The sequence below is a fragment of the Rhinolophus sinicus genome, linkage group LG03 (genome assembly GCF_036562045.2).
Source record: "Rhinolophus sinicus isolate RSC01 linkage group LG03, ASM3656204v1, whole genome shotgun sequence".
Lineage (NCBI taxonomy): Eukaryota > Metazoa > Chordata > Mammalia > Chiroptera > Rhinolophidae > Rhinolophus > Rhinolophus sinicus.
The window spans coordinates 190,183,188-190,195,432 of record NC_133753.1 but is presented as its reverse complement, the minus strand read 5'-3'; the positions used below and the strand labels follow the sequence as shown (position 1 = coordinate 190,195,432).

The 12,245-nt window shown below is 46.4% G+C and overlaps 1 protein-coding gene across 6 annotated transcripts in view; it reads left to right on the top strand.

Moving 5' to 3' along the window:
* Nucleotides 1–12,245, top strand: part of TRIO (trio Rho guanine nucleotide exchange factor) — a 324,184-nt gene that overhangs the window by 168,886 nt on the left and 143,053 nt on the right. For all 6 annotated transcript variants that reach the window (XM_074329064.1, XM_074329063.1, XM_074329067.1 and 3 more), the window contains exon 11: nt 1,962–2,153. In XM_074329064.1, the coding sequence (XP_074185165.1) occupies nt 1,962–2,153 (192 nt within the window). The remainder of the gene's footprint in view (nt 1–1,961; nt 2,154–12,245) is intronic.

Sequence of the window (12,245 nt, the reverse complement as noted above, 5' to 3'; positions counted from 1 at the left end):
GGATCCAGTGCAGAGTCAACAATTGCGTTTAGTTGTCACGCCTCTAAGGTCCTTGAGCCTGGAGCATTCTTCGTCTTTCCTTCACTTTTGTGACCTGACCCTTTGGAAGATTTTAGGCCTGGTGTTTTGGGGACTATTCCTCACTTTGGGTTTGTCGATGTTTCCTCATGGTTAAATTCTGGTTATACGCCTTCGGCAGGGGTCTCGTGGGAGTGCTGGGTCCTTCTCAGGCCATCCCAACAGTGGCTCACAGTTTTGATTTATCCTGTTACATATGTGTTCAGTTGGGTGCCTGAGTTCAGGTGGTGTGTCTGCCCGACTTGTACCTTAGTCTTTCCCCGTTTGTGACTAGTAAGTAATTTGTGAGGAGGTGCTTTGAAATTCTGCAGATATCCTGTTCCTCATCCCACTTTATTTATTTATGTCAGAATGGACTCCTGGTTTCTTCCTGTGTTCAGTGGATTACACTCTGTTACTGTCATTGTTTGTTCTCCCATTGTCCCCGATTTGGCCAGCGGGAGCCTCCTCCAGCTAACTTCTGTGTCCTGACCTGTCCATGTTGTTCTTGAGCATTTCCGTAGTTTTGGGCACAATACGGTGTTTCAGGGTCATCTTGTACTTGGTCCCACCTCATCCCTGGAATCAGCCATTTTCCTACAGAGCCCAGGTTCCTTGCAGAGGAGAAAGGGGATAGAGGCGGAAATGTGGGTGCTAAGCACGCTCATTACTCCTGGCCCCTTGCTGCTCCCGGCTGTCAGAGTCGTGTGTGTGCAGTCGTGCACGTGCACACTTAGGCATCTGTCGACTGAAAACCAAGTATTCACACCAGTACCTCCAGTCTCAATCCAGTGCCACACGGGGAAGTCAGGTTTCTCCCCTTCCGTATTTGTACCTCCCTTCTTCGGAATGAGGAGCCTGCTCCTCATTATCCTTAGTGTGTTTCCTTAGTAGACTCATGCCCCTGGATGTACCAGTCTCCCAGCCGGGAGGCTGCCGCTCACTGCAGGGACATCCCGTCCGCCATCAGGCCTGGGACACTCCCCACACACTCCCGGCGCCACCCACCCTCACCACTGAGACGCCGAACCTGGGCAGCGTTAGCTCTCAAATACTGGATGGAGAAAGGGAAGGGTGAAGGTTCCACCTGTTTCTCACGGGACCACAGGGTTCCCGGGCCGCTGCACAAGTCCTCCACCTGCCTCAGTCCCCCGCCCCCCGTCAGACAGCCTGTCGCTGGTACTTCCCTTTAACAGTATCAGGTCTCTAGCAGACCTCTTTATTTGGGGAAGCCATCTGCAGCCTCTGATTTATCAAGTATTAGAACAAGACTAATTTTCAGAATATTTTAGACCCTGGTTTACCTTAACTGCCAGCTCTGTAAAACTCGGGCTGCTTTACAGCCATTATAATTGCTATTCTCTTTTTCTCAAAAAATGTGTACCCTTAAGTAGAAAAAAGATAAGCACAGAATTACCAGTAAGTAGAAACATGCGAAAAGGCACTGCACCGTAGCAGGCTTGTTTGGAAGTTAACCGTACCACCTGCACTTGGAATGATCGTAAAGCGGTCTAGCATAGTGAAAGACACAAAACTGGAACTTGCCACTGTCACAAACCTGGGAGAAAAAGTGAAGCGGGCATTTGTGGCTTCGTGCTGTCTCCTGACTGCGCAGTGGCAAAGAGCTCAGAGCCCCAGAGGAGTCGGGGGCAGCCAGCGACGCCTGCGGATACCCACCCACTGCTGGACACGGCCGGGCTGTCCTGAGGTTCGAGGTTCTGTGGGAAAGGCTGCTGTCAGAGATGCAGTGACTCCTAAAGTCGTCTTTTCCATCAGATGTTTTCTGTTTGTTTTGCGGAGATGAGCAGGAATTGCACAGACTGACTCGTGCAGTGTTATGGCCCCCAGCCTGGCCGGTGTGTGCTTTGTTCACCTTGTGTTTTTCTGGATGTTCCCTTATACAGAACACATACACCAATGCAGATAAATTACTAGAAGCAGCAGAGCAACTGGCGCAGACGGGGGAATGTGACCCAGAAGAGATTTATCAGGCAGCCCATCAGCTCGAAGACCGGATACAAGACTTCGTTCGGCGAGTCGAGCAACGGAAGGTCCTGCTGGACATGTCGGTGTCCTTTCACACCCACGTGAAGGAGGTAAGACGTCAGGAGGTGAAGATGCGGCCTGCGTCTGCACGGGCCTCTGGCCTCCTTGGGAGGAGCGTGGCTCGGGCGTGGCTGGTGCTAGCACAGGCAGGTCCGCGTGGACAGGGTCGGAGCTGGGCTTCCTGCAGCACGAGCACGTGCGTGCCTGTGCTGGGGCTGGTGGGGGCCCCGGGGAGAGGCGTGCGTTAGAGGGGACAGCAGGCGCCGAAGGAGGTCCCTTTAGGGCGGAGAGCGACGTGCTCACCCACGGCAGCATAAATAGACGACCTGCGCGTTGCGGTCAGAGCTGCTGGGTTTCCTTCCCGTGTGGGAGCTGTCATGTGGCTAAAGTCATGGCTGCCTCGTGATTTTATCAGGCTGTGTGGCTACTCAGATACTAACCCAAGTGGATTTTACACGGCACTGAATTTAAATGGACCAAAGCCAACACGGCCTTCATAATATTGATGCTGATGCCATAGGTACGCTCTTGCTGATAAACTTACCTCATGAGAAGAGATAATGCGTTATTTGGTATGTGGAAAATACGTTGATACCAAGTATACCTTGCATATGTGTTGCTCTTAGTAGAAATCCTACAAAATTGCAATTAAAGAAACTGTTACGTAGCTTTAAAAAAAAGACTTATTATACAATGGAAAACTAAAGTTTTTAGTAGGACAACAAATTGAGTAAGGATGTTAACTTACTGTCTCTTATTTCTAAGAAAAAAATTCTCCACAGCTCTTTATAAATTAGAAATGGGGGGCCCTGCAGGTCATTTGGAATTAAGTGTATGAGAGCGTAGAGTCACAGGGTGGGAAGAAAGATCGGGGAAGTAAGACGAAGGGAGAAACTCCGGAGGATCCTCAGGGTAAAGGCGTCAGCGATCCAGGGCCAGGACGTCTGCTTCAAGGGCGAGAACTTCCAGTTCTGGCGTCTGGGGCAGTCAGTTCTGCTCAGCCAGGCCGTTTGTCACATGAACGTTTGACTCCAGGAAACTGCGCTGCCCCCCACTCTGAAAGTGTGAGCGCACCTTGTGCTTCCACCCCACCCAGGCTGGCACACGCTGCCATCGTCTGCTGGGCAGCCCTTGTGCAGAGGGGCTGCTGCTCGGTGGGCCTGGGATGGTCGTCGGAGTAGAAAACTGACAGGACTAGCTTCTCTGTCCCTGCTCTTAATGCCACAACTGAAAAAGACTTGACAGTATTTACAAAGAGACTATTTTTGCAAGTAGACATTTGTCCATGGCAGTTTCTGGTTGCAGACGTGTCACCAGGCTGTAAGTTCCTCACTCAGCTCGAGTCCACTCACCTCGGCCAGCTCCCCCCCGCCTCCCACAATACAGCCTCCAGAAATGTCACTTTGATGAGGTCGTACCCTTGCTTTTGAACTGTCAGCGACTCTTTGTGTATCTGGGGCAGCAGCTGAAACCGTCAGCATCCTCCTGATCCGGTCCGTGCTTTTCCTGCAGCCCCTCCCCCTCAGCACAATGTCCCTGAATCTGTGACACTGACACACGTGAGACTTGCGTGTACTGCTTGCTTCTTCCCTGTACTTCCCCAGGCAGTTAGCTGTTTCTGAGCAGCGTGGGGGCTCAGGCGTACTGCGGCCCTGGACAGCCGAGGTGTCGTTGACCGGGCAGAAAGACAGCTGGCACCAGGTCACCAGACCGAACTGAGCAGAAGGGGCGGAGGGCAGCAGGCCGTGTGTCAGAAGAACAGGCAGGGTCTGTAATTGTCGTGCCTAGTAATATTCTTCAGCAGATTTGTAAGGATTTCACTTGCTTTTAGGACAGAAAAGACTCATTCCATGAAGCAGTATTTATTTAGATCAGTTTTTCAGCTTCGTTATGGTTTTCAGAAAGCAGACACTAAAGGAAATGAGAAGAAAAGCGTCTTGCAAAACTGTTCTCCAGAGACTAAGTTTGGGTTCCCTGATTTTTTGTAACATCAGAAGCATTTTAAGGAAAACTCGTATAATAAAAGCATTTTGTTAGCAAAATGGGGTCTGTCTTGTCAGTAGGTTTGGAAATTCTTTACGAGTGAAAATACATTTTGTTTTCATTGACTTCTGCTCGGGGACCTTCTAGGATGAGTGAAGTTTGTAGACTGAGGAGACCGTAAATCTGTTGTAAAGGTTAAGTTGTTCACTTTTACAATTCGAGAATTCTCAGTGCATTTGTTTTTTCCTTTTTCTGTGAAAGACCATCACAGTGGCAGGGAAACAAGCACAGTTAATTACCCTGATTTGGATCCTCTTCCATGTGTGCCCCTAAAGTGACCTGGGATCACCCAAGAAGAACTTGGTGACCCTCTGGGGGGGTGTGGGATGGTGCACGTGCCTGGGGGGCCGGGTGTGAGACTCAGGGGAGCTGGCCTCGCACAGCAGGGCACGCTGCCCAGCTCCCCCTGCAGTATGCTGGGTGTCATTGTTAGCCCAGAGTTTTCCTCAGCCTCCGTTCTCAGCGTGGCACAGGTGCCCCGAAACCCACAGCCATACTTGGTAGGTTTTATGCAGGAAGGAATGCTTTCTTCAGTCAGTTTGGGTTTTTTTTTTTTTTTTTAAAGATTTTATTGGGGAACGGTGTGTACTTCCAGGACTTTTCCAAGTCAAGTTGTTGTCCTTTCAGTCTTAGCTGTGGAGGGCACAGCTCATCTCCAGGTCCAGTTGCCATTGCTAGTTGCAGGGGGCACAGCCCACCATCCCTTGTGGGAGTCAAACCAGCAACCTTGTGGTTGAGAGGACGCGCTCCAACCAACTGAGCCATCCGGGAGCTCAGCAGCAGCTCAGTCACTGTGTTTTGAAACTAGTTATTGAATGAAAACTCAGATTCATTTAAGACACATTTAATGGGTTTAAAAACAAAATTAAAAGTGAGAGAAGGGTGAAGAGGAAATTGTGCTAATTAAATGGGCTTGCATTAAGTCACTAAATATTGTGACATATCAGATGAATGAAAAAGTGCTAAAAGATTTATGTTATCTGAATTAATTTTTCTCAAGCTGATCACACAGTTCAAAATTATGTAGAGGAAGATGGAAAAGGCAGCTTGTGTTTTTCCTTTGTGAGAACACATGCCGCTCTTTAGAGGTTAGCGCTCCGAGGATTCGGACCTTAACCTCCTCACTCCAGATGTCAGCAGTGGCTTTGTTTCCCACCTTATTTGAGCATGTTGCTCCCGCCCTCTCTTGTTTGCAGTAAATTTCTGGCTCTCTGATGAGCAAGTAATACAAAGGTGTTTTCGTTAGCAACTACCTTTAAAAAGGTGCCAGGTACAGGGGTGTCTGCTCAGTGTTAACTCTGGAATTCCGAAGAAGCACAGCGGGAAGAAGGTTGGTGGTTGTAAGTCCCGTCCCACGAAGCAGGGTGCTGAGATCTCTGGGCGCTCCCTCCCTTCTCCCCCAGAGGGCAGTATGCACAAGAGGAAGTATTTCCACGTGGATGGCAGCTATGGTGTGCTTTGAGGTGGGATGCGAAGGTGGTCGATGGAGGCTGCAGCCTCAGTTTGACCCTTAAACCCAGATTTGGGAGCATTCTGGGGCCCCTCTCTCTCTTTCTCTCTTTTTTTCCCTCTGAAAGTAATTCATGAGGTACTTAACCTCCGCTCAGAAGACCTGAAGACTGATATTCTGTCCTTTTATTTTTTTAATGTTTTTTAAAGTGTTTAAAAGAACCTCAGTTACTTACGTGGTGTAACATAAATGTGGATTTTATTTTGGGAGAACTTTTATCCTCCTGTATTTGTCTTCCACCTCTCAATCTATTCCCTCTGGTATTGTTTGTAGCATTTTATGCACATCAATTCTGATAATAGTATTTCCATTATTAGTCTTTTGTTACCTGTCGTCCTTGCCTTTTGAACCCATTTTTCCACTGTTCACTCAGTCTATCACTTACTCATTTCAAAGTGTCTGCCAAGATAGCTGTCACGTACAAGGTGATACACAGGTGAATGTACAGTGGGGAAACATACTTCTGCTTTTGTGCATTTCACATATTTTAGACCTTTTTGTGTTTCTCCTGGGAGATGTTAGTTCCTTGAAGTTTGGACCATGTCTCGCTTACCTTTGTACCACTTGTTAGCTTCCCTGCCAGACTTAGCCGATGCCCAGTCGGCTTGTGGAGGAATAGTGTCTGTTTCTAGCTTATTATTCTGAGATTTAATGATAGAGGGACATATTGCCATTTTCAAATATAGCAAAAGCATAGTTGTTTACATCCTGCGTACTCACTCAACTTCATTCTCAAAATTAGGTCCTAAGGTAGTTAATAATTACCTTTGACATTTGTGGGTTATTTGAGGCAACAAGGTGGGCACGCTGAGTTCTCGGCCAGAGTGTCTTTCACAGAATTGGTTCAGTGACCTTGAGTTGGCTTTTGTTCACTTCATCCCCGTGGTTTCCCAGGAAAGATCATCCCCATTTGAATTGGGCTATGATTCTTGCTGCGTTAAGGAAAGATGCCTTTTGGTTCTGCTTCTGCAAACTCACATTGAACTGGGACAAGTTTTTGTTTGGGGTAATACTGGGAATAGGGAGCCTTTCATGTGATCCAGAAGTCAATAATAAAGGCCTCCCAGCCGCTTGGAGATTTTTCTGTCGTGCCTACCAGTCTGGCTTTATTTTCATGCCAAATACCTCATCATGCAGACTCCTTTCTTTATGCTTGGCCAGTCCTCACTCTCCCTGGGGAGCAGGGAGAGGCCATGCTGGACCTTGCAGTGGGTGGGCCTTGCCTAATAACTCTCTGAGGGTTACTAGGCAGCGGGAGCTCACCTCACTTCTGGGGGTGTGGAGAGCTCTGGGAGCTGCCCCTTCTCCTGTCCTCACCGCTTTGCTCCAGAAGTATGCCGAAAACATGCCTGGTGCTTCCCCAACCAGCCACTGCTCAAGGAGCCCAGATCTTTTCTCTTCTTCCCCTTGTGGAGCTGGAGAACCCATCGGGCATCTGGTGGTTAGCCTGATTCAGGAGAATTGACAAAGGTATCCAGTGGTCCTCACCTGGACCAGTTGCCCGCTGATGGGCTGTTGTAAGCATCGGAGGAGCCTGTTTATTGCCCCTGACTTTCTAGAGAAGCCGTGTTTTTGTTCTACATGGGACACATTGGTTCTCGGTGACCCCAGACCCCTGAGCATGTGATTCCTCCAGACCATGTATCTCCTGTGCAGAATTCTCCAAAATTTGGTTCTCAACTTGCAAGCCTTTTATGTTGGCTGCCTTGGCAGTATTTCTGTTCATAACTCATCTGTCTGCATTCTCCGAAGTATTTACTTGTTTCTTTCATTCCTGTTTCTACCCCACATACATGCCTCCAAAGATATATGCGATACCTTTAAACATATCCCCCCAGCTGTAAAAACCTTTTTAGTTGAAATAATTATAGGTTTACAGGAAATTAGGGAAAAAAAGAAACAGACAGGAGGTCCATGCATTCTTCTCTCAGCCACTCCCAGTGGTCCCATCTTATGTAACCACTGCTCTATCAGAGCTGGAAGGAAGTGACGGCTGCAATCCACGGAGCTTATTCCAACGTCCCCACGTGTGTGTGTGTAGTTCTGTGCCGTTCTGTTGTGTGTAGATCCTGTATCACCGCCACTTTCAGCACACGGAATCATCCAGAGTCACCCATCACCGGAGAGCTCCCTTGTTGGCTTCCCAGCATCCGTGCCCTGCCCGACCCCATCTCTAACCCTCGGCGGCCACCGATACTGGTGGTCTCTGTCCCGATCATTTTGTTATTTCAGAAACGTTCCATAAATGGAATCATACCACTTGTGACTTTCTGAGACATTTTTTTACCTCAGCATAGTTCCCTTGGGATACATCCACCTTGGTGGGTGTATCAATAGTTCTTTCCTCTTTATTGCTGAGTAGTATTTTATGGTGTGGATATATCACGATTTGTGTAACCTTTTACCCATTAAAGGACAATGGGGTGATTTTCAGTTTGGGGCTGTTAGAAGAAGAGAAGCAACGGACCTTCATGTACAGGTTTTTGCATAAATTAAGTGTTCATTTCTCTGGGAAAATGCCCAAGAGTGCAATCGCCGAGTCCTGTATCAGTGCATGCCATTCTGAAAGAAACTGCCAAACTGTTTTCCAGAATGGCTGTGCATTCTACACTCCATCAGCAACACGAGTGCAATCTCTACTTTTTTAACATCTCAAAAGTCCAGGATTGCTGTGATAGATTTGTCAGTGGGAAAGGTTAAGATCCAATGCGTAATATTTTAGGATGTTTACTTTATATGATCAGATCTCAATAATTTATGTTTAGCATTCAGTTCCTTAGCTGAACTTCTTATATTCATTTATGGTTTAGCACTTTGTCTTCACATAGCCTGTGGTAGCCGGTATTTAAAAATAATCAGGTGGTCTTCCCATCGATGGGAATATTCAAAAAAGTAGATCTTTCTGTAAAAATATAATCTTTATTACGAAAGTACATGATAACATAACATATCCCTTTAGCTGGCTGAGTACTCTGGGACAGATTGCTCTGTGCTGCCTCAGCTTTCTCAACTACAGAATGGGAATAGTGAAATCTCTAAGGGATGTGGTACAACAGAGTGAAATTATATATGTAAGACTCTTAACCATAGTGCTTGTCAAATAGTAGCTGCCATTCCCCCCCTCACCCCCATTGTAACTTACTCAGCATAAACAAAATATACCGATTTAAATATAAGACACAAAGGTTTAAATACAGCTCTAACCAACTGAGCCAACCGGCCGCCCCCAAAGGTATAAATACCTAGGTATAACCTGCTTTCTTCCTCACTCCTCTTTCATCGACAAGAACTGATCGACTTCCCGTGCCCTGTATCAGAGTAAGCACCTCGCCCTGACCCTTCAGGTGAAGCCTTTCTCGGGTTGTGCGCGTCCAGCTCTGTCTCCAGCTCCAGCCCTTCATTTCAGGACAGGATGGGCTGTTACACAGTGACTGTGCTACAAGCCACAGAGCTGATTCCAATCCCCCCCACCCCCCCCAAACACTGACACACTTGTGCTTGTCAGTGTTTAATTCTGTGCTTTTTTACACATGGCTCCATTCATATTGGCACAAATTATTTTCTACACATCACTCAGTACTTTTATTCCCAGCTAAAGCTCTAAAATGAATGAATGATTTTTTTTTCCACCAAATAAATATGTGTAAAACATTTGTGTTGGCTAGTGGGAAAGGAGGGATGTTATTATCCACAAGGAAAGTTCTTTTGTCATATTAGTTGAATGCATGTAGAATATTTATTTTTTCTACAGAATGGTTTAAAAGTTGTTTAAATTCATGAATTTTCTAGTTCTTAATATTGGCCCAATATTTTCAGACAGAGGAAATTATTACGTGAGCAAAGAAATTAGCGCAGAAAATTATAGGGAAGTCTAATATACCGGACACATAAGAGTCACTTAGTAGATGATTATTGGGTGAATTAATTAATAGATCGGATTATCTCTATTTGGAACTCAGTGTTATTGCAGGGATTGAAAATATAACTGTGCACTGGCTCAGATTATTGAAGCGTCACCTCTAAATGGAGAATCACTAATGTCTGCTTGACTTAGTTGTTTGTAGATTGGCCTCAATTAATGTCCTAGAAAGGTGAGGTCCTTCCGCAGGTGGTCAGGAAATGCAGCGACATAGGTCTTAAAATGCCCAGCTGGAAATGGACATAAACGTCGTCTTACTTATTTGTGAGACTTCTTTTTATAGGATATTTTTAATGTTCTTAATTTCTCATTTTCATACTCAGCTTCACAAACTAAATGTGATAGGTCTTTGGCTGATTGAGAGAAGTCAACTCTCTGTATATATTTCTGACATGTATTGTTATTAATTATTGTTCTAAGTGGTAGAAAAACAGATCACCAGCAATATATTAGGGTTTTGTCAGGAAAGCTTAAAAGCTCCAGAAGAATTAGGTTTGTAGAGACTGATGAGGTTTATTTTGTTTTGTTTGTTTTTTTCCTCTTCTTTTAAAACACAAAATTCAGAACCGCAAGGTCAAGACCGGGTTAGGCTTCCTTCTGGGGACGAGTGATGCTGACGGATACAAGTGGAAAGCAGACTTCATCACTCGCACTTTGCTGCTTCTCCTCTAGGAGGCTGTTCTTCAGATTGGGTTAGAAGAAGCTAAAGACCAAAATGAGTAAAGGCTTTATAAGAAAGGACTTACTTCTAAATCAGTTCAGGTCTCTCTTCCAAGACAAATTAGATCTCTGGGTAGCTATTAGATCACCACGTTGGGCCTGTTGATCTCAAAGGAACTGTGGAAAGGGGAAGAGATGCCCAAAAGCTGAAACTGCACTTGTGCTTTTTTAAGAAGGTAGGTTTTACATATTACTCAGGCTGAAGTAATCTTAGGCAGAGATCTAGAAAGGACGACGGTTTATAAGTGGCCAGGAAGGGAAGAACTTTATGAACCAGTTACAGCATGTTAAGTTTGTTTCCTCCTTTACTGGGTTTCCGGTTTGATGAAGGCCATGCAGTAGAATTAGTGACCATGTGACCAGACCTTTGCAATTAAGTTGTGCATGAGACAGAAAAATACAGGCCGTCTGCTAGTACAGTCACATTAGCGTCCCACTGCTGAATGGCTGTAAAAAAGAATCAGCTGGGGGTGTCAGTTAACACAAGAGCCAGCCTGCCCTTACCCTCCCATACTGATCCGCGAGGAGAGGATGCAGGAAGAAAGTGTTTGTGATAGTGAGACATTACTCATGCCCAACATGTGAACAAGGAAGTAATTTCAGTCCAGACCCACAATCAGACCAGACTTGTTGGAGAAGATGGTGATGGGAGAGTTGAACCCAAGGCCTAGCAGAAGGATTCAATCTCTGCTGTCACCTCCTAGAGGGGAGCAGTCTGCAGTTGTCCCGTTTGAACTGACACCACTAACCTGCTCAGAACTTTTACGTCATTGGTGACATCAGAGAGCTGGCTCAGCTGAATTCAGGAGCCCTGAAAACTTGCTTTTGTCGTGTTGAGAGCCGTTTATCTTGAATAGGGGCAAAATGCCACAAAGTGAAGACGGGTTTGATGCTGTAGCAGAAACAGTCGTGGCTGCATTGAAACCCTTGCAAGTGAGACAGTCAGTCCAGGGGTTGGGTAATAGAGGATGCCAGTGGAGCTAGAGGACATTTCCATGCCATTGCAGATCTCTGTCCCCATGCAGAAAGCCTGTGAGTGGTGCATTGGCGTCGGAGGCAAGCTTGTCAAAGTCTAGACCAGGGTCTTTCAAATATGTCGGATAATAGAATAGGATCCCAAAAGATCTCAGCAGGAATAAGGCAAAATCTATCACAGAAATTTCATTTATAGGTTTTAATATATGAGTCTGTTTTGAATCTAAAACACTAACCTCGGCAGCTTACAGAATAAGGGTCATATAGGTGTTAAAAATAATCTTACATGTGTTAATTGACAGTGTCCGTAGTAATGACATTCCCCAAAGTGACGTATTTGCTGTAATGAGGAAAAGCCCAGGATCGTGAAGGAGGGGTAGCAGTCTTGCTCAGCTTGCGGCTGTTGGGATCATGTGTGGTGTTGCCTTCAGTTCTCCCACTTTGAAAGGGGTGGCAGTTCAGAGCAGAGTGAGCTGGTGTGGACGGAGCTCCAGATGATGGCATGCTGGCAGAGTTCAAGGAATGAAGTGTTAGCGTTGGGAAACGGAGGGCAGGCTGCAGGAACGGGCATGGTCTGCAAAGGGCTGAACAGTTAAGGATTTCCACTTTGACCAGCTGCAGATGATTTCAGGGAGACCATGCTTGCTCTCAGAATGATGAGGGTGGGGTGGAGCTTTTCCCTAACTTGACACTTTAGGGAGTGTGTCTTATGCTTCAGGGATGTTGAGGAATAAGAAGAAAATCAAAAATTCCTCTTCTCACAGTCTCTGTTTTTCGCAACTTAGACTTCATGTAAAAGTCTGGGTGGCTGAGGTCCCTGCAGTGACCTTGGTCTCTGTGTCAGCCATGTAGCCAGTCATGTCACGTGTGCCTGGCCTGGCCTCGCTCACTCGTCTGCGTGCCTCCGTTCGCCGTCAGTGCTGTGATGACCATGGCGGGGCTGCCCTGCCCTGCTCCTGTCCACTCCCTTTCCCC